At 42.9% G+C, this 21,675-nt stretch overlaps 1 protein-coding gene across 4 annotated transcripts in view; it reads left to right on the top strand.

Annotated features, from left to right (window-relative positions):
• CAB39L (calcium binding protein 39 like) overlaps positions 1–17,730 on the top strand; it is a 111,560-nt gene extending 93,830 nt beyond the window's left edge. For all 4 annotated transcript variants that reach the window (XM_006121347.4, XM_075919073.1, XM_006121344.4 and 1 more), the window contains 4 exons: positions 5,527–5,586; positions 7,518–7,583; positions 9,184–9,327; positions 15,635–17,730. In XM_006121347.4, the coding sequence (XP_006121409.1) occupies positions 5,527–5,586; positions 7,518–7,583; positions 9,184–9,327; positions 15,635–15,814 (450 nt within the window). In that variant the 3' untranslated portion in view covers positions 15,815–17,730. The remainder of the gene's footprint in view (positions 1–5,526; positions 5,587–7,517; positions 7,584–9,183; positions 9,328–15,634) is intronic.
• Positions 17,731–21,675: the final 3,945 nt, after the last annotated feature.

Below are 21,675 nucleotides of genomic sequence, written 5' to 3'. Positions count from 1 at the left end.
TACTTCTGAATAACTATTCTGGATTAGTTTATTCCAAAATAACTGCAGTGTAGACGTAGCCTAATAGTGAATGTACTCAGTAGGAATCCTGGCTGGCAAGTAATTGAGAGATTAGTCTTTGACTGTAACCATCTCAAAAGGATGAAAAATTTGCCCAACTTTTCAAATGTGCGAGAGAGTACTTGGGTCAGCGCAATCCTTTTAAAAAAAAAATTATATCCAGCAATACCCTGTAGGAATGTGGCTATAAATTTGCAATGCCCATTTAATACATTCTCAGAGAAATAATAAAAAAGAACACCCTAAGCTGGGCACCAACTTCTTCAAACACATGTCTTCCTTCCCCATAAATAGAGGGTTCCATGCTCTCATTTCCTCCACTGTTTTGTTCACAAAAGGTTCCCTTTGTTCCTTCCTCTTCAGTAGTGTTACAATCATTTGAAAAAAAGAAGAAAAGAAGTATGACTAATTGCTCGGGCAGGAAACTGCAGTAATGCAATGTGGTCATGCAGTTGGTGCCAGGGAATGCAACAAAAAGCACTTTTGAGTTGTATTAGGGTCTGAAGACTGTTTTGCTCCAGTATATCTAGTGGATACATGTAACTTGAAAACCTTTCTAATACACCCTGACTGGAACAAAGATGCCACATGTACCTGTACTGGTCACAGTCCTAGGACTGCAGTACAGAGATGCAGCAAATTTTAACTAATGGCCCTGCAAATTTGTAATTTATGAGACTAGTTTAGACTAGAGAAAGAAACTGGTGAAAAGTTGCTCTGTGATTACACAGTACTTACCATGGACATCTATTTATACTTTGCATGTTAGGTGAGAATTGTAAAGACGAGGAATTCATACATATTTGTAGGTGTCATTTCAGTCTCATTTTATCGCTCATGGTTTTTTTCTTCAGTTTTCCTCAATGTTGTTGATACTTCACAATGCAAATCTGTAACACTTAAAAAAATATCTCTTCCTGTCATTCTGGAAATGGGGAATAGTGCTGCATCTTACATCTGAAGGTTTTAGGGTAAAGGTCAAGTTGGCAAATGAACTTAGTAGGGAAGTGCATCTCTAGGTTGGATTTAGATGTGAGAGGAGGGAATGGCAGTAAGTCTGGATGTGGGAAAAGAGCAACGATAGGCAAGGTGAGCTGGTAACGGCTTTGAGGCCAGAGAAAGGGTGATGTGGAGCTGGAGAGGCATCATGACAGTTAGTTGTGGCAACTACTGTGAGAAGCAGAAATCAGTGTTGCTAACTCTTACAATATTCTTGAGTCCTGTGATACTGATAGTTTCCTTAAGTCCCAGTGTAACCACCACCAGGTGGAGTTGAACCTGAGCTTCATATAGCCTCTACCCTTTGAGCTAAAAGCCAGCTGGCTCTCAGCCTATGCTGTAGAGGTCTCTTGGTCTTATCTGTTGCTGTGGTCTAAGACTCACTGCATGGGACAGTGAACCACACTAGGTGTGTGGCTTATACCAGCTCCTGATTTTTGTGTAAGTATGTGAGTTTCTGCATTTTTTTAAAAAAGTATTTAGCCATTGTTGTTATTGGAAAAAGTTTGAAATCATGACTTGTCTTTTGAGCCCTTAAGGTGCCATCTAAAAACAACCCTAAATCTAGTATTTTTTAGAAAACTTCTTGACCTTTTTAAGCTAATTTCATTATTTTGGAATGAAAATAACAATATTGGGGGGGGGGGGAGTCTGAGGCATGTTTTTTTAAGATTTAGAGACTAGCAATATTAAGAAATTGGAGAAGTAGGTCAAGGGGAAAAGATTAGAGAGCAACAGGTTATCAAACCATTTCAGCACTGACTGAAGCACTGCAACTTTTTTATTTACATGTCTCCCAAAGCAAAAAGAAGTATTGTTGGGATTTGCTCCCTATGTCCCCTGTTAAGTCTTTTTCTAATGAGAGGCGGTGGGTGGCTGAGGTGGATCAAATATAGCCAGTGTAGTCCTTGAGAAAAATTTGTTTGCCTGTTGAATTTAAGACGTAGGAACAGTTTGGTTATTCTCTGTAAAAATTGCCTAAGAAAGCTGGGGGAAAATCTTTGCAATGAGATATTCTTCTAAATATAGATATGGTTCTGTTTTTCCTTCTCCTCTCAGTCGGTTTTTGCTGTCATAGAAACAAGTTATTTCTTTCCTCTTGAGAAGCTAATTAGAAACATGATGAGAGAAGCCTTGGATATAATTACAAGAAACTCTAATGGAGAGTTCAACTCACCAGTGCAAGGCACATCCCAAAACCTGGTGTTAATTTTTACTGTCCTCCTTGAAATATTGAGTGGAGTAAAGATTGGCTTAATGGGAGTAACTTCTTGTTCCTGAGTGGTCAGTGAGGCCAGATTTCCAGTACAAACCAGCCCTAATAAGCAATAAAGAAGACTTGAAGTTGCTATCCATCTTTATCTCCAGCTAAATATCATGATACTGGAACTATTAAATAGGGAGAATTCCAAGTGAAAATAGGTACAGCAACATCATTTTACAAAGGCATACACATGCCTCAAGTTTTTAATGGCCAATGACTTACTTTGTGGTCAAAGAGAAGGTGTTGTCTTTTGGTCAGGCATGGGGATGGGATTAAGATTTCCTGGATTCTGTTTCCAGCTCTGCCATTAACATTTGGTGGAAGAAATTCACATTCTTTGCACAGTATTAGAGTGAACAGGCTTTAGGCAGGGGAAAAATATGGGTGGGGTGGTTAATCTCCTTTTCCATTAACCACAAGGCAGGCCATGGGACAAAGCACTTTGGAGCTGCATTAAGAACTGCAGGCTGCTGGACTCTGTCATATATAATTAATGGACCTATATAGCTCATGGACCCACCAGCTGAGAGGATGGCAGGATTTAAAATATGTTTATGAATAAGCAACATCCACAGACATGCTAAATAGATGAATAAATTATGAGGCACATAAACCTTCATGGCTCAGAGTATAAGTCAGCTACTTACTACCTGAAGTTAGGAAAAACTTTTCCTCTGTGAACAGTTATACCATAATTGTCCATTATGGGTTTGCTTTGTTTTTGGCCCCTTCTTCTGAAGTATCTGGTATTGACTAATATCAGAGACCTGGCACTAGTCTAAATAAACATTGGTCCTGGTGTCACTCTCTTATGTTGGAATAGTAATAAGTGATGTGAAAGCACAGGAATTGTAAAACATAACTGTGTTGATGTCTAAGACTGTAAAAACAAGCATAACAGTTTTTCATTCTGTGGATTATTGCAGCTGTTGATCTGGGTTTTCCACCCCCTTGTCAGGTTATATAATGTAACCACATGGGTGTCTGGTGCAGAGAAGAAAACCTCATCTGTCTCAGACTCCAGAGAAGGGCTTAATTAAATTTGCATTAATATCTAAGGATATTTATAGTAGGGAAATATTGGAATTTTTTATTATATTAAGATGTACTTTTTAATTAATTTCAGCCAGGTGCTAGGCAGACGGGTATTGAGCAGCTGAGCAATACAAGGGGAATAGGCAAAGCTGACTCGTATTTAGAGATATCATTTGCTATGGAGGTACGAAGAGCAGCTGGGAGGTGGGAAGAATGCTGGTAAAATGTTGTCGTGCCCCTCTGATTTTCTATGAATAAAAACAAAACTAATTTTTGGACTACATGCAGTTTGTTGAACACAATGAAAAATGCTGTGCTTGGTTGCTAAGTGCCCCTCATGTGAAACAGCCTGAAGTCCACTCAGTTAATTAATCTGAATTCATCACAGCACTGTTGAATAAAAGAATATATTAACTACACGGCATATTAGTTTTTAAAGCAGCCATAAAAAAACAACAAATGGTCTGGTAGCACTTTATAGACTAACAAAACATGTAGATGGTATCATGAGCTTTCATGGGTACAGCCCACTGTTTGAGGACCTCTTCTTCCCCCTTCACAATAGCTGATAAATACAAATTCTTTAGATATGAATAATTTCAAAATAATTCATTGTAAATCAAATTAAAAACTGAAGAACTATAGATTATAAATCATTTTTGGAGCTATTGAGGACACCTCATTGTAAGGACAGTTGCACCTGCTTAAGCTTCTGACAGTGAATAACAAAGCTGGTAAAAGCCAGATCTTTTAAAGAAAAAGATGCAGGGCCTGATTCAAAGTTCTGTCTGTTCTAGACTTGAATGGGCTTTAGATGCAGGTTTTTATTGCATTTTAGTGCAGTGTATTGAAGAAAACAGACAAAAAGTATTTGGGTACCTCAGGTTAATCACACAAATCCATATTTCGACACCTAAATAAGTGACCTGATTTTTGGAGTTGCAAAGTACTTGCAGCTCTCATAGTCTTCAGTGGAAAAGGGGGTGCTCAGCCTGAATGAAAATTGGGACAGTTAATTTTTTCTTTAGCTAACTTTTAAGCCATTTTATTTTCATATTTGGGTGCCTAGGTCAGTTCAGTAGATGAAGAGTTTGATTCTCTTCTCACTCCTATTGTACACCTGTGGGTAGTAACAACTTCAAAGGTAGTAGAGTTATACTATTAAAAATTGCCTGAAAGGAGGGCCCAGACTCTGTGATGCCAAGGGCTATGTTACCATTTGACAGGAGCCAAAGAGCTCATCTACATCTTGAGAAAATCTGTTTAGCAGCATAAACTTTCAGGGTATGTCTACACTACAGTGTTATTTCGAAATAGCTTATTTCTAAATAATGCGTCTACACACAAAATGCATTTCAAAAAAGTTATTTCGAAATAAGGGCTTTTGAAATAACTTTGCTGTGTAGACCATACCCTCAATGAAATCTATGATTCTGGTTATCTCCTAACTACAAATAGGAATCGTACAGCTTAAAATCTCTCAGGTTCAAACTTGTACTTAATATAGAAATTTCTTTAGAAATAAATGTACACAGCCCAGTTTTTAGTGGTAATTTTTTCCGCTGTGATCAATTAATTTAAATTGCCCATTTGCATCTATAAGGAATACAAATTTGCAATTGATCAGCTTTGTCATCAGTTTGAAGCTACAGAGAGAGAGGAGATTGAGCAGCTATGGGGCACATTTAGGGATTCGTAGGTCACATATAGACTTCAGGCCACAGTCTGGGTGTCCCTGTAATATACACTGTATTCTGAAAAAGTAGTTTCTAAAAAGGGAAAATAACTGCCAACTATAAGTTGGCATTTTAAAAGTGAATATATGTATGTGTGCCCACAGACCATCTAATGAGTGCAAAAATCTATCAATATATGTGTTGGAGTGTTTTCTAAACGTAGTATTTGTTTTGTTTTTATTCAGTGAACTACTAAACATGAATCAGCAACTGATATTAAATGGTGCACGGTTACTCTTTTTCTATTCTTTCATTGAGGTAATGCTGGAAATTTCTGTAAAAGAGAAGAGCTGCTTAAAAATGTTCCCCAAGCCATTACTACTGAACATTAAAGGAATGATCAAACTAGTGGGTTCTTTTTTTAAAGGTGGTTGAGTTTCAAAATGCTTCAGATGGAGTGATTTAATTTTTCCTTGGTTTGTTCTTTTCCAGGACCTGCTAACGAGACACAAATTGTTAGTAGCAGATTTCCTTGAACAAAATTATGATACAGTAAGTACAAATAATTTCCAGTCTCAATGGTTTCATATATGTTCCTGCAAACAATACTTCGAGGAATCTAGTGTCACTTGGATCTGAACTGGAGATCTTTAGTGGGGGCATTTCTGTAAAACTTGGAAGAAACATTTAAAATAAGTGGATCTTCTTGATTCTTTGTGCCAGTTGGAGCTGTTCGTTCAACAGCAGAGTTCATCCATTTCCCAGACAAGGGAACCAGTCGGGGCAGCAGCAGCAGCCCAACTTCAGGGAAGGTGCCTGTGCTTCAAGCCAGCTGAATCACACTTTCTAATCTACTCATAAATAACAAGAGCATAGAATCATAGAATACTAGATTTGGAAAGGACCTTGAAAGGTCATCAAGTCCAGTCCCCTGCCCTCTCGGGACTCAAGCCCCCATCTAGATTAAGGATTGGCAACCTATGGCATGTGTGCTATAAGTGGCATGCAAGCTGATTTTTCAGAGGCATGGCGTGGCGTGAACTCAGCCCCGCCTCTCTAGGGTTTCCAGATAGTTTTACAAAAAATACTGAAGGCCTTCTGTCCGAGAGAGAGAAATTTTACGTGTCCAGTATTTTCTGTTTCTTATACTGGACAGAAGCCGCAAATACTGGACACCTGGTAACCCTTCGCCCCTCCTCTCCCACATAGCAACTGGAGAACCCTACCCCTTCCCTGAAGCAGATTAGGCTGCGGTGGGAGGAGGTAATACTGGGGCTGAGGCTCCTCAGTGGTGCCTCTGGGTCTGGCCTGAGACTGTGTGACCGCGGCAGCATTGCCTGCAGCTTCCCACCATCCTGAAGGTGCCGCTGCCACAGCCCCAGAGGCTGGAGGTGCCGCGGCCACGGGGTTTGGGGCTGGCCCAAGAGGCGCCGCAGCCATGCAGTCCAAGGCTGGCCCCAGAGGCACCACTGCCACATCCACACAGTTCAGGGCTGGCTGCAGCAGTGGGATCTCTAGGGCCAGCCCTGGACCATATGGCCATGGCAGCAGGGCCTCCAGAGCTGGCCCTGGACTGTGTGACCATGCCAGTGGGGCCTCTGGCCTCCAAGGCCAGCCTCAGACCCCATGGCCGCAGCAGCAGGGTCTCCGGCCTCTGGGTCTGGCCCTGGACCCTGTGGCCATGGCAGTGGGGCCAGCCCGGGACCGCGTGGCCATGGTAGCAGTGACTCCAGCCTCCGGGGCCAGCCTGGGACTGCATGGCCATGGCAGTTACTGTAAGGAGGCGTGAAGCCCAGTAAGCATCCTGCCTTATGCTTGGACCCCCACATCCCAATCCCCCTCACTTACTCCCCTCCCCCCACCAAGACCCTGCTTCCCCAGCTTGTTCTGACAACCTCCCTTGTTCGTGCACCCTCCCTCCTGTCCAGATACCCTATCCCCACCCTGCTTCTGCATCCACCATTGCTTCTGCACCCTCCCTTGCTCCTGCTCCCTCCACCTGGCCAGACACACTACTCCCAACCTGCTTCTGCACTCTACCGCCCACTCAGACCTTGCAATCTCTCCCTCTTCTGCACCTCAGCTCCCTCCCAAATTCTGCACCTCCATCCCTATCCCACTCACTTTCAGGCTTTCTCTCACACTGAATCCCTCATTTTTGTTTCTATCCCAGGGTATGTCTACACTACCCTCCTAGTTCGAACTAGGAGGGTAATGTAGGCATACCGCACTTGCAAATGAAGCCCGGGATTTGAATTTCCCAGGCTTCATTTGCATAAGCCGGGCGCCGCCATTTTTAAATGTCCGCTAGTGCATTGAATGCATTGAATGTTGCTAGTCCGTGGCCAATATGTTATCCTAAAGAAGTGGCAGAGAACTGTGCTGCTACTGCCATCTCAAAGCTAGAGCAGGAAGGGCCAGTACAGAGGAGTGAGAGACAGAAGAATGCATATGGTTACATTGCTCTTTTCTTGTTCCCTTAGATCTTTGAGGACTATGAAAAATTGCTTCATTCTGAGAATTATGTCACAAAGAGACAATCTTTAAAGGTAATGTAAAATTCTGGAACACCTTTCTTTTAATAGTCATAACCTGTTTAGAATATTACCTTGACTGCCACAGAATGGCCTTGTATCTCTTTTGTTACAAAATAAATTACTTTAAATTAATCTAGTGGATGTGAAAATCAGGAGATATCTTCATGTCTGTCTGTTGGGGTTAGCATTGAAAAGTCCTAGTTCCTGAACTCATATGGCAGTGCCAGGAGTGATTTCTCCAAAATGAGGGTGTTTATCCTCTTCCGCCCCCCCCCCCCCCCCCCAGTGTAACCTGAGTTCACAGCCTAGTTCTGAAAACAGAATGAGTTTGGTAGGTGCATTTTAGTCCCCATTTGTCCAAGGCACTGTAGCACCAAGTAATTTGGTACACTTTGCAATCTCCTCATGACTAGAACAGGAAAGTGTGATGCATGTAAGGATTGACGTGAAGTAGCAGAACAATGTGGTATGGTTGTACAGTAAACTTCCGATAATCCGGCACCTTTAGGACCCAGGGGGTGCTGGATTATCAGATTTGCCGGACTATCAGAAGGGGGGGCTATGAGGGGTCTAGGATGCGGTGGGGTGCGGCGGATGCCACCCCAGACCCCTCATAGCCCCCCCTTCCGATAGTCCGGCTCTGCCCCAGGCGTCCCTGATTCAGCGGCTGCTGGTCAGTTTCAGCAGCGGCTGAATCGGGGACGCCTGCAGCAGAGCAGCTGGAGTGCTGCCAGGTTGGTCCGGTAGTGCCGACCCTTGGTGCGGCGAGACCAACCCAACAGCACCCCAGCTGCTCTTGGGGATGCCTGGGGCAGAGTAGCTGGGGTGCTGCCAGGTTGGTCCCGCAGCGCCGCTCCTCGGCGCTACTGGACCAACCCGGCAGCACCCCAGCTGCTCTGCCCCAGGTGTCCCCAAGTCAGCCGCTGCTGAAACTGATCAGAGCTGCTCTGCCCAGGGCTTCCTGGAGTCAGCTGCTGGTCAGTTTCAGCAGAGGCTGAATCAGGATGCCTAGGGCAGAGCAGCTGGGGGGCTGCCGAGTTGGTCCCACAGCGCTGAGGAGCGGCGCTACTGGACCAACCCGGCAGCACCCTAGCTGCTCTACCCCAGGTGTCCCCAAGTCAGCTGCTGCTGAAACTGATCAGCGGCTGACTCCAGGAAGCCCAAGGCAGAGCTGCTCTGCCCCAGGCTTCCTGAAGTCAGCCACTGGTCAGTTTTAGCAGCGGCTGAATCCGGGAAGCTGGGGGCAGAGCAGCTCCAATAGTCTGGCTGCCTGGAGCACTTCCGAGTTCCTGATGGTGCCGGACCATCAGGAGCGCAGGACCATCGGAGTTTTACTGTACTTGATTTTATTTTATCTGGCTCAAGCCATTTGTTACCATATGCATTAATGTGGTCTCCATATCTGCCATATCTGGATAATCAGTGCTGTTGGACAGTTACCTACCTTACATGAACAGCAAATTCACCTCAATTGTTTTAAAGCCCCTCCATTTTTGAAGCCATAAGAATATATGAAACCTCTGGGAGTGAAGATAAAAATGTGGTGCTTTCATCTGAATCATAAATTCAGTGGTGAATTATAAAGCCTTTGTTTTTGTAAATGTTCTTGTAGCTTCTGGGTGAACTGATTCTGGACCGACACAACTTTGCCATCATGACAAAATACATCAGCAAGCCAGAGAACCTAAAGCTAATGATGAACCTGCTGCGAGATAAAAGCCCTAACATTCAGTTTGAGGCTTTCCATGTGTTCAAGGTAACTCAGTGTGGCCTTCTGAGAGGAAGGAGTATCTCTTTCATAATGGGAGGGAGGAGAACTCAGAAAAATGTGGGGTCTTAAAAACATTTTCAGATGTTTGAAATGTTCCTAATGGGAAATTTCTCCCTGACAATCAGTCTCTCTCACTTACTTGCCCTCTCTAGGGCTATGTCTAGACTGCAAGCCTCTTTCGAAAGAGGCTCTTTCGAAAGATACTTTCGAAAGAGCCTCTTTCGAAAGAGAGCGTCTAGACTGCATGTTGACCTTTCGAAAAAGCGGCTTGCTTTTTCGAAAGAAAGCATCCAGTGAGTCTGGATGCTCTCTTTTGAAGAAGCCCTATTTACATTGAAGAACGCCTTCTTTCGAAAGAGGAACTTTCGAAGGAAGGCGTTCTTCCTCGTGAAATGAGGTTTACCGCCATCGAAAGAAAAGCCGCGTTCTTTCGATTTAATTTCGAAAGAACGCGGCTTGAGTCTGGACGCAGGGGAAGTTTTTTCGGAAAAAGGCTACTTTTCCCGAAAAAACCCCTGAGTCTGGACACAGCCTAGGTGATGTTTAAGGCAGGTTCCTTTGGCTGTGGGCCTCATGATCTAAGGGAGGCCCTTGTTACAGAAATGCAGGCTAACTACTTACTTAGGTCAATGATGCGCTCTTTGACCTCCTTAGAGCATGTCATGACAGATGGATAATGTTGGCTTTGTGGAGAAACAAGTTTGGAAATTTTGTCATGTCAGATTTGCTTTTGAGAAGTTTGAGATTTGGTATATGCTTAGTTACTCCCCTTTTTGGCTCTGTTTTGAACTGATCACTGATGCAGCCTTACAAAATTGTCATAACATATCATCAGCGTAGATACATATTTTCTTTTATCATCATGATCTAATTAATTTTTAAAAATTTTATTTACCCATCAAGAAAGGCTTTTGCCCTGAGAGAGAAGATGAATAGAATTATTATTATGCAGAATGATTACAATGCAAAATTAACTCATGAATATGTATGGATATATTTCCATAGTTTGAACAGAATAATTTGCAGAGAAGAGGGATAAAACACAAGGGTGGGTGGAATGTCCTTTTCTGGAAGATGCTTATAAAATAGACCACATTGCACCAAATGGCAAGTATTTTCCAGGAATTACCTCACCTTGGTCATGTTCAAAAAGGCTTTTTGAATTCTTTGATTCTGTCATTTCTATTGTGCAAAAGAATATTTCAGAAAGCTTTTTACCTCTCCACGGTATGGTTTGAAGGATGGTAAGGTTGCTCCATACAATCTTTCATCTATGTATAGTAATCACAGGGATTCCCAAAATATTTCAGTATTTCTCTTTCTGCATAATAAACCTCAGTGATGCATTTAATTACTTGTGTAAGCCTTTACACTGTTCTCTCATTGACTTGTTCTTGACAAGCAAACTAGTGTGACTAGTTTCTGCTTTTAACCCTTATCAGGAGGTATACAACTCAGAGATAAACTGGAGAGAGCAAATCCCAAATACTTGCAATCTTTAAGAGCTCAGTTGTCAGGGGAGGGAAGAGAAGAGAGAGGATTGGTCTTGGCTGGCTACTTTTTCATATTTACTGATGGTAACATTTTTGTGCATGGAACTATGCACAAAGTGCAGTCTTGGAATTAATCCATAAGGCTGCTATCATCTGTTGCTTCAGATTCCTCTTAAGCACCCAGACTCAGTTCTGGTAGGTTATTCCATGAAATCAGACAGTGATGAATAAGGGCATGGCAGTTGAGAATAGTTGATTTTATTTTGGCTAAAATATAAATAGAAGTATCTGGAATGATCGGTTATCATCCAGCTGTCTGTCTATGTGATATTGTTACTGTCACCCTCATCCTACCTCCCAGTGTCCATCTTTCTTTTGTTTTTTTTATGGTCAGTACATCTCATTTCCAGATTTCTTCAGTGCAGGGATTGTGCCTACCCACATATTGTGTGCAGTGCATAACACAATGGGGCCCTGATTCTGACTGGAATTATAGTGAAACAAATAGTAAAGGATAATGCAAACTTCATTGATGTCAATGGTCAAATTCTTTCCTCAGCTACATGAATTCAACTCCCATGGGACTCTTTATTTTTACAATAATACCTGATGGCAGCAGTAAGATGAGTCTAATATGCATAGTATCCATTTTACAGTTTTCCGTGGGAGTTGTACCATGTAATTCAGAGCAGAATCTCATTCAGTGGAAGTTGCACATTTCTAATTGCAGAACGTAGCCCACAGTTACAACAAAATCTCCCTCTCCTGTCTGCAGCATAGCTCTCCTTTGTATGTGGAACTCCTGTTCCACATATGCAAAGTAAATATAGAATATGTAGGAGAAAGGGGCACTGAACATTTTGTCCTTAGAATTTATTAAAAAAAGAAAACTCTGCAGATGATGGGAATCTCTAAATATGAAAGAGAACACATGCTTTATGGAAAAATAATTACTGCCTTGTCCCAGTGCCCTCTGACAGGTGAAAGGCAGTCACGTGCCTTGTTGACCTGGGATATAGAACAAAATGAGGCCTCTGGGCCACATGTGGCCTATGAGACATTTTGTTTACTGTTGTCAATGATTCCACTGGTTTCCATCTACATAGTTTCTTTCCTACTAGTATTATTATAGTGACACACACTTAAAACAAGGGCACATTAAGTGAGGTGTGTGTTTATTGCACACAACATGGACTGCAAGAGTTGTGCGCTCCCTCTGCATTCAAAGTGCTACTGTGGTTCTGTCGGCACATCCTGCAAATTCTAGGTACTCTTATTCTTTATGCTTTTGTAACTGTGTGGGGGGGGAGGGGGAGATTGGATTCTCTCTTTATTTTCACATAACTTAAAACTGTGCCTGAAGGTATCTAGTTAGTCCTGGTTTAAATTACAGGCAGTCCCTGAGTTACGCGGATCCGACTTATGTCGGATCCGCAGTTACGAACGGGGCTTTTCTCGCCCCGGAGGACGAGAGCGGCGGGACGCCCAGATGAGCCGCGGTCCTGCCACCCGCATTCTCCGGGGCGAGAAAAGCTGCTCCCCGTCTCCTTGGTCTGCTGGTCAGACCAGGGAGACGCGGAGCAAAGCCGCGGAGGACGCCCGCAGCAGGACAGCCGCAGCGCGCCTGGGCTGTCCCGCTGCGGGCATCCTCCGCGGCTTTGCTCCGCGTCTCCCTGGTCTGCTGGGGGGGTGGGGCGCAGCTAGTGTCCCCTCTCCCCCAGCAGACCAGGCTTTTCTGCCCACGACGCCTGGGGTAGAGCAGCTGGGGCGCTGCTGGGTTGGTCCCGCAGTGCCGCTCTTCGGCGCTACTGGACCAACCCGGCAGCACCCCAGCTGCTGTGCCCCAGGCGTCCTGATTCAGCCGCTGCTGGTCAGTTTCAGCAGCGGCTGAATCAGGACGCCTGGGGCAGAGCAGCTGGGGTGCTGCTGGGTCGCTCCCAGTAGCGCCGCTCCTCAGCGCTACTGGAGCAACCCAGCAGCACCCCAGCTGCTCTGCCCCAGGCGTCCTGATTCAGCCGCTGCTGAAACTGACCAGCAGCTGACTACAGTAAGTCCTAGGCAGAGTTGCAGCTGACTTGGGGACGCCTGGGGTTCTTAAGTTGAATCGGTATGTAAGTCAGAACTGGCATCCAGATTCAGCCGCTGTTGAAACTGATCAGTTTCAGCAGCGGCTCAATTTGGACGCCAGTTCCGACTTGCATACAGATTCAACTTAGGGACTGTAGGTTTGTTCTTATCTTGTACGTAACCCGGGGACTGCCTGTACTATAGTCTGCCAATACTGATTTGATAGCAAAGATTTGCCAAGTGGCTGATACTTGCTACTTACTGAGAGCTGCCAAAAGATTTGGGTTTAAGTTACCTGACTTGGATCTTTTTGCAGCTAGGCACATTTGAAATGAAAAAAGTGCTTGTTTTGTAAGTATCCAAATTCCAGTTCTCCTGTGTCCCAGCTGACCCTGAAGAGGCCACATGACTCTCAGTACAGTATTTGATTATTGAGGATTTGAAGCTGCAATATTTTAACTAGAACCATGAGCATCTATAATTCTAACTATTTTACAATACAGTTGGATGGCAATTAAAAATGCAGTTAACTTTTAAAGCTCTGAGGACAGCCATACTCATACGGAGCATTCTGGCCAGAGGTACTGAAGATAAGTAATTAGTTCTCATTTTCAGTACTTCCTCCCACATAACTGTTCCCCCAGCATGACATCTTCCCTGCTCCCACTCTTAGGCTTACTTGTTCGAAATGATAACTCTCTAAGCCTTAGCTTCCACACCACACAATCCATCACCCACACATGGCCACCTAAAAGCCTTGGGAATATATGTATTCGTCAGGTAACACAGACAAGGGGATTAGCAAGTATCTTAACTGTTTTTAAAACCTTCCTCTGTGCACAGCTTTTCTACCTCTCCGTTCCAATCAGGGGTTCAATATCTGGTTCGAAGGCTGAACAATAAAAGGGTCTTTCTGAATATTCATGCGTTTTCTTTTAACAAATATATTTGCTACCATTATTGGTCCATCCTAGTATGTGTTTTTTGTTTCCTTGTTCTCTTGCAAGCAATCAAAACTAAAGCACTCTGCATTATGTTGCAAGAACACACATACAAATATAGGCTATAGCAGCCTCTCTTGGCTGACGTATTAGATTATTTTGTGGACTTATCCCCCACTGGTGGTTTAGTGTAATATAACATTTTTCTTAAGCAGAGATGTAGCAGAAATAGGTTTTAGTATTTAAATCTAAAAATAGAATGAGTTACACAGTGTGTTTGACCTTAGCTTTATTTTTCCATTCTCTTTCATGAACGTCACAAAGCTACCTCCTGCTGCTCGTTCTGCAAAGGGTTCTGCATAACTTTGACAGTTTCCACTCAGTGCAGGGCAGAAGCCACGTTTGTGTTTAAATACCCACTGTGTTATGTCTGAGCTATAGAACTGATCTCTCTTTTTGTCTGGGGGGGATGTTGCAGGTTCAGCTATGTGAGCTTTCATGTACTTTCAGCTGGGTGGTAATCCTCCTGCAATGCATATAGGAAAGTCATAGGACCAGTTTCAGCTCTGGGGTCAATGGGTTGATTGGCCTGTTGATGTATAGAGCTAAAGAATTCAGCCTATTAGGAGACATTATCTCATGTGTAATCATTTGCTATGCTAATACATATTTTAGTCTAGAGTCAGTTTTAAAATTAAATCCTTTCAAGACTGTTTGCAGGCTGTTCCTTTCACACTGGGCAGATACAGTGAAATCTAATGTTCACATTGACTAATCATTTTGGGCATTTTACTTTTTGGGTGGCCTATCTGAGACTTCTTAAAGGGGCCTAGATACTTCAGAAAATGCAAGCCATTGCAAATAGATTTGCATTGTGCTTTAACAAACAATTTTTTAAATTTATCTAAACTGTGGGAAACAGCTTGCAATTTGTATAATAGGGTTCAGAACGAAGGGCCAGATTGTTGGAGAGGCCTCTTGTGGGTACAGATGTGTACCTTGTGGCAGGGTGGGCTTGTACTTCCTGGGACATGAGAATCTTCACAGGGACTGGGTTCTAGGCTGGGTGTACAGCTGCTCGGGCATCAGTAAAAGCTGCAGCTTCTCCCTTTGAAGGATAGTACAGATGTAAGCAAGAGAAGCCCTCAGAACCAGACTAACAGGGAGCCCAAGAAAAGTTACAGGGTGGGCAAGAGGTGCGTTCCTCCAAAATGAGGGATTGCTACATAGCAAAGATCCCAGCCTCTGACCTGGGTGATCTACAAGCATCGAGTCCAAGGCACTGGGCTGGCAGTGAGATGCATATGTAAGTGTGGTGCACTATCCTTCTGCTCTTCCTCACTGTTATGTCCTTGTGGGTGTAGCAAACAGGTTGAAATGTGGTGGGTCTTTCTGTTGTGAATTTCCTTTCCCAGCCTGCTCACTAGAATGGTCTAGGGAGGGTGAAGTGGAGAATATGATGTACGCTCCCAACCAAAAACAAAACTGCTTGGTCTAATTTTAGGCCATTTCAGTTTTATATAGAAACTGTATCATCAACACAAGCCTGGCCTATTCTCCCAGTAATTCTAAGACATTTCTGGTTGTAGGGCTGTATGTGTGGAAGTGATTGGGGATTTATAGCCAGCTTTCAACATTTAGCTTTACAATCATACGATGCATGGGAGGCACCAGAGAATCTGGGCTCCAGCATTCAGTTGACTCAACAGAGAATGATGTAGGGCAGTGTCATGACTCTGATTGTTCATCCCTCTCTTTCTGTCCGTCTGTGTGGTTTTGTTTGCATGTTAGGTATTTGTGGCCAGTCCAAACAAAACGCAGCCCATCGTGGAGATTCTATTGAAAAACCAACCCAAGCTAATTGAGTTTCTGAGCAATTTCCAGAAAGAGAGGACGGATGATGAACAGTTCAACGATGAGAAGAACTACTTGATTAAACAGATCCGAGACTTGAAAAAACCAACACCATGAAGAGCTCCCCTCATTTCCCATCGTAGACATTAATTCATACTTGTTCAGTTCCTCCCATGTGTCATTTTAAAACACAATAGCGCTTGAGAAGTGCCTGTTTTAGTTTGATTCATTGTTCACATAGATGTCAAGAGTATAAAGGTCTTACATGAAAACTTTAAAAAAGTCTAAAATAATATATTCTTTCTAATCAAGTCTGTGATTATTTATGTCAATTTAGACACACTCTCTATTAGAAGCTAGTAAGGCAGATTTTCGTTTGTGCACTCAAGAAGAATGAACCTCTTCACTCTTGCTTTTATTAGCAAACTTGAGCTCTTGGTAAATTCACAAAGTAGGAGCTCTGAAGATTTAACTCTTTGCACTTGTGAATTTGTTTTTGTTCTGCATGTACAGGAGGACTGTGAAAGAGGGTGCTGGGTGACTGATTTATCTGTACTTATATAGTGGATTTGTTAAAGCGGTGGGAGATAGAGTTTAAAAAAATAAGGCTCGCCTATTCACATTAGCTTTAGTGTCACTCATTCCTTCAGTCTTGTGTTTTTTTTTTTTTAATTTCACTGAAGCTCAGAGGTTTCCCATCAGTTTAGCCAGCTGTACCTGGGAAGCAGGCTAAGACTTTGGGTGGGGCAGCCTATGCCCACTGCCTCTCATTCCTCTCTATCTGTTCTAACCCTACAATGCAGCCTGTGCTGCTCTGAACCCCAGTCTTGTAAGATGGATCTGGTGAAGCCCTCACTCCACTGGGAATTAGATCATGCACTTTTGAATGGAAGCTAGGTAGTTCCTCAGGGCTAAAGGGAGAGATGCATCAATAAGGACCTGCTCCTGCTCCCGTTGAAATAAGTGGGGAATTTTATCATTGACTGCAATGGAACCAAATTGGGCCTTATTCAGCACTTCTTCTGGGCATCTCCCATTCGCTTCAGTGTTGGTGGGAGCACACCAGCCCTTCTCAGGAGTGAGCCCTGAGCCCTAAGCCCAGCCTTAAGGGAAGCCCAGGTAGAGTATCAGTGATACAACCCTAAAGTACCAGTGACTTTACCGCTACAATAGCTGTGCCATGGCTTGGAACTCCCGACGTGAATTCTCTAGTGGTTCAGTTTCTGTTCCTTCATATTTGCCTGTGCAGGGAACATTGTGGCCAAAACATTCAAACCAGGGGGACCTAAATCAGACTTATGCATTCTTATTTAGGCAAGTAACTAGAAGTGGCTTAACTCGAAGCTGCTGAGTAACCCCTGCTCCCATTGAGTCAATGGAAGCTGCAGACGCTTAGCTCCTCTGAAAAACAAGCTGCCGCTGTAGAAGCTTAAATGAAGTTCTAGGAGTGTAACTTTGGGCTCGCAGTGTTGCCCATTGTGGTTAGCATGTTCCATTTTATTAGTTCAGATGTGAATTCAGTTTCTTTGCTAGAGGCTGAAAGTTGCGGAAGTGGAAATCATTGCACTGTGATGTTTAAGACAAATAAAGCCTTGGGTCCAAAAAGAGTTGCCTAAGTATTCTTGCCATTTTTACTTCTTCTAGGAAATAGGCATTGTGATTCTGGGTATTGTGTTTGGAGAAGGAGTTTGAGAGTGGGGAGAGAATATCTTGAAGTATTTCTTCTATTAGCTTAAATTTGGGTTTTACTGTTTGTTTAATATAACATGTTAAGTTGTCCAGTTATAATTGCATAGCAAATACTTCAGTGACAGGATAACAATCAGGTGAGATTTTTTTTGTCCCTAAAACTGTTGTATATTAAGGTGATTGAGAATTTAACTTGTATGCTTTAGAAAAGGGGTGAAACCAAACAAATAGGTCATCAACATGTGGATTACTTTTAAGATGCCAGACATAGAGAAAAATGTATATTCTAGCTGTGTGAAATTATAAAATTATATTTACAAGTTATTAAAGGCATGGTTACTAATTATGCTTTTTAATTACTGTTTATTTCCTTCCATCAGTCCTCCCCCACCCCAGCACTTTCAAGTAGAATCTTTTCTCCCTCTCTCTCCTCCACCAGCCACAACTACCACAGATGGAGGAGGACAGATGATCACTTTTTTCAGAGCCAGTATTTCACTGACCACCCTACAGCCCACTCTTGCTTTGACGTTATGACACTTTTGGCTGGTTTCCTTGGTATGCTTTGAAAACATATTTGCAGCCTTTGCTGGCAGGGGCCTGGGTTTGACTGTGACCTTCAGTGCCATGCCACATGGCTGGCACTGACATGCTGTGCTTCACTGCTGGTAAGGGAACATCTCTAGAGTAATGCAGGGTTTTTGTGCAGAAAAGTGTCAGAGTTGTTCACTAAAGGGTCTGAGTCCCTGAAATGTGGAGAGTTTGTTGCAAAGTGCTGAAATCAATGCCAGTTGGGGTATTCAATGTCTCAAGATGTGCTCAGGGTCTTCTAGGAGGGGCCTGTGTCAGGGGCTGCATTAACACATAGGCAGCATAGGGCCTCAGCCCCTAGTCATGTGGTAACAGTCTCAAAAAAATCTACAAAAAATTATTCTAGTTCCTCTTTGCAAAGGAAGCCAGGTGTAATTGATGAATCTGCAGGCAGCCTAAAAATAGTAACTTGAGAGGTGTGAATAGCCTCACCTATCTTAGGCTTTGCTACACTGCCAATTGAATGACAAAAAATTGTCATTCATGGGAACTTAAAAAAGCTCCCCTTGCCAGCAAGACAAGTTTTGCCACGCATGTGGCCGTATGAATGGTTCATTGTTGGCAGCGAGAACCCCACCCGTCTGCAAAAATTCTGACCACATCGGTGCTGGAAGTGGGGGTGCTCTAGTAGTGGACGTGGGGCTCGTACACAGAGTTCCATTCCATGCCTACATCTGGGTAAGTGGAGCTGAGTCATCAGTCCTGAGCGTACCCCAGCCTGCCTACGGTGCTCCAAAGAGCAGAGAGGCCCCAGTCTGCCCCCAAAAGTGATACTGGGCACTCTAGAAGCCAGCTAATGTAAGTATGGCCGCTGCCACCCTAAGCAGCAGTGGGATCACAGCATGGGAATAGGGGCTAAAGGGGGCTCATGTACTACTATGCCTAGAATTTCAGATTCTTGTCATAGCTCTGTACGGAACAGCACCCCTCTACCTCCTTCCTCTTCATTGTACGTTGTACTGGCTCAGTGTTTTCAATTGAGTATAAAATTATTTCTAGCACACTAAGGGCAATTCAACATCTTCCTCCAAGTTTGGGAAAGCACCAGAAATGATGGTGATTAAATTAAGCTTGGGGAGCCATAATAATATTTCACAGCACACTGGAACACACCGTTCTAATTAGTTGAAAGGTGAGGTCTTTGATTGGTCTTGGAGTAAAGATAGACTTTTCAATTTCCTTTTGTGCTTCAAACAGGACTCCTCCTATTTTGTCTCAGAAAGAGCTCCCAACAGGAAATTGCAAGTATTCCAAAGCACTAAAATTAATATTGGTGGGAGCTGTGTGAGTCCAAGACACAATTTATCAATGAGAGAGGTGAAAAGAACGCTTGTACGGAAGGAAAAAATAAACTGGAGAGGGACTTGAGCTGCAGAATCCAGATTCCAAACCCCACCCAAGGGTCAAGGGATCTGGAGATTTGGTTTGTGGCAACTTGCAAAATACTGTTAAATCTGTACATAGAAATCTTCTTGGATACAGAAGAGTACCCAGAACATACAAAGCAACCAATATAACGGAGTCTTTAGACTGCTTATAAAAATAGGAAGCATGACTAAAACAGGCATCACACTCCTTCCTGTATGAGGAATGATAACCCATCCATCCCCAGCCCATTTCAACTGATGGGAAAAGAGCTGTCTGATGGGGGACTTCAGTCTTCATTAATCATGGAATTTGATGTGCTTGTTTCCATGCGAATATTACTATAATCATTCCTCTCAGTAGTTTTCCTGCCCTACACCCATGTAATATAAAGCACTCATTTGTAAAGCACTCATTTCCTTGGCATATTGGTGCCTCATACAGTAATTAAAAAGAATCCTTCATTCTTCTGAGAGAGGAACTGGCACCATGATTCCACATGCCTTTATTGATTTCAGTAGTAAGCCTCAAGTCTTCCCCACATTCAGCTAGGAAGTCTCGGGGTAGCCATGTTAGTCTGTAACTTTAAAAAAGAGTAGTCCTGTGACAACTTAGAGACCAACAAAATATGTATAATACTAGCAGGTGAGGCCAGTCATTGACTGGGCAAAGTAATTTTGCATAGTTAAAACACTTACAATTAAAGGAAAATTCAAGAAATTAAATATATGCAATAGATTTTTTTTGTTAATATGGTTGCAAAAGGGAAGTAAAAGAACAGTTTTAAATATGTAAGATTTCAACTGTAAACATTAATTGTATTGAATAATTACCATACATAATAAATTCGAATCAAACTCTTAGTGAAGAAAATTAACTGGTGTCAGTCAAAGCATGCTGATATTCAATGTTTGTGGTTTTTCAGTCTTTTGCTAAAATCAACAGTTTTTTTTCTATTTCCCACTCTCGGTGTTGCTACATAAAGTTGTCCATGTGCAAACCAATCTCAAAACAATGTTGATTGTAATAAACATAGAAATAAATCAATATTAAAAATGCAATAGAAATAAATTGCTGGCGTATAAAAATCTTTAGATGATATCAAGCAAGCAATTCTGATTCTTTATATTTATCATATTACTAAGTAATATGCAAATACATTCTTAAAAAGTAAAAAACAAATATGAATGCCAAAAAAGGTAACTCCTATCACGTAAAGCTTCCATTACTTTTTCTGTGACTAATTTGAATTATTTTGTGATCTGTAACATTAAACATTTTCTTTCAATTAAAATCAGTTGAATAGGCAACTCGATTTTAATTTTGTTACCAAATATTTTTTGAGTCTAACCATAATAGTCATGACTTTTTTTCTGATGGAAAACCAAAAATAATTATTTAAACCTTTCACTCAGCATATTCCTGTGTAAAAAGGAGTGCATTCATCTAATTTAGTGACAGGATTGTTTACCAAATTTTGCATGTCTGTAGGTAATGGCTTTATTTTACACAAACTAATCTACACACAAACTCTTCAAAATGTAGTCGATCGTGAGCTTTTGTGAGTAAGACCCACTAAGTGAGTCTTACCCATGGAAGCTCATGATATTATATATTTTTTGTTAGTCTCTAAGGCAGGGATGGGCAAAAGGGCCTTTGCAGGCCGGATCCGGCCTGCCAAGCGGGTTGATCCAGCCCACAGAGGTCCTGCCGCTCCCCTGCCTCCAGGCCAATTAGTATCTGGGAGTAGGGGAAACTGCAGGAAGTTTTCTTCGCCCTGCCAGGAGCACTTCTGGCAGGGCAGGAGGAGGCTTCGCATGCTCCTCCCTGGGGCCGGGGGGAGTATGTGCAGTTTCCTCTGCCCTGCATCCTCAAATGTAAGGGGTGGGATCAGGATGCTTCGAGCTTCCCCATCCTCAGACCATGATTGACCTGGGGATGATGGAGCACAGGAAGTCTCTTCCCACCACCAGGGGCATGGGTGCCTATTGGGATGGGGGGGGGGGCAAAGGGTCTACCCCGCACCCAGACCAATCATTTGAAGTGGCCCCTGGCAAAAAATTATTGCCCACCCCTGCTCTAAGGGTATGTCGACAGTTCACAGCTATTTCAGGATACCAGAGGTATCCTGAAATAGCAACCCTGTGTCTTAACAAGCCGTCCGTTATTTCGAAATAATGGGTGAACTGTTTCGGCATCCCTGTAAACCTCATTCCATGAGAGTTATAGGATGTCTCGAAATAGTGTGTTTTGAAATTTGGTGCTATGTAGACACCCCACATTTAAAAATAAGCTATTTTTGAAATACAGTAGTATCGAAATAAGATATGCAA

Source organism: Pelodiscus sinensis, chromosome 1, assembly GCF_049634645.1.
Source record: "Pelodiscus sinensis isolate JC-2024 chromosome 1, ASM4963464v1, whole genome shotgun sequence".
NCBI lineage: Eukaryota > Metazoa > Chordata > Testudines > Trionychidae > Pelodiscus > Pelodiscus sinensis.
Note: the sequence above shows the minus strand (reverse complement) of the source record. Positions and strands in the feature narration are given on the sequence as shown.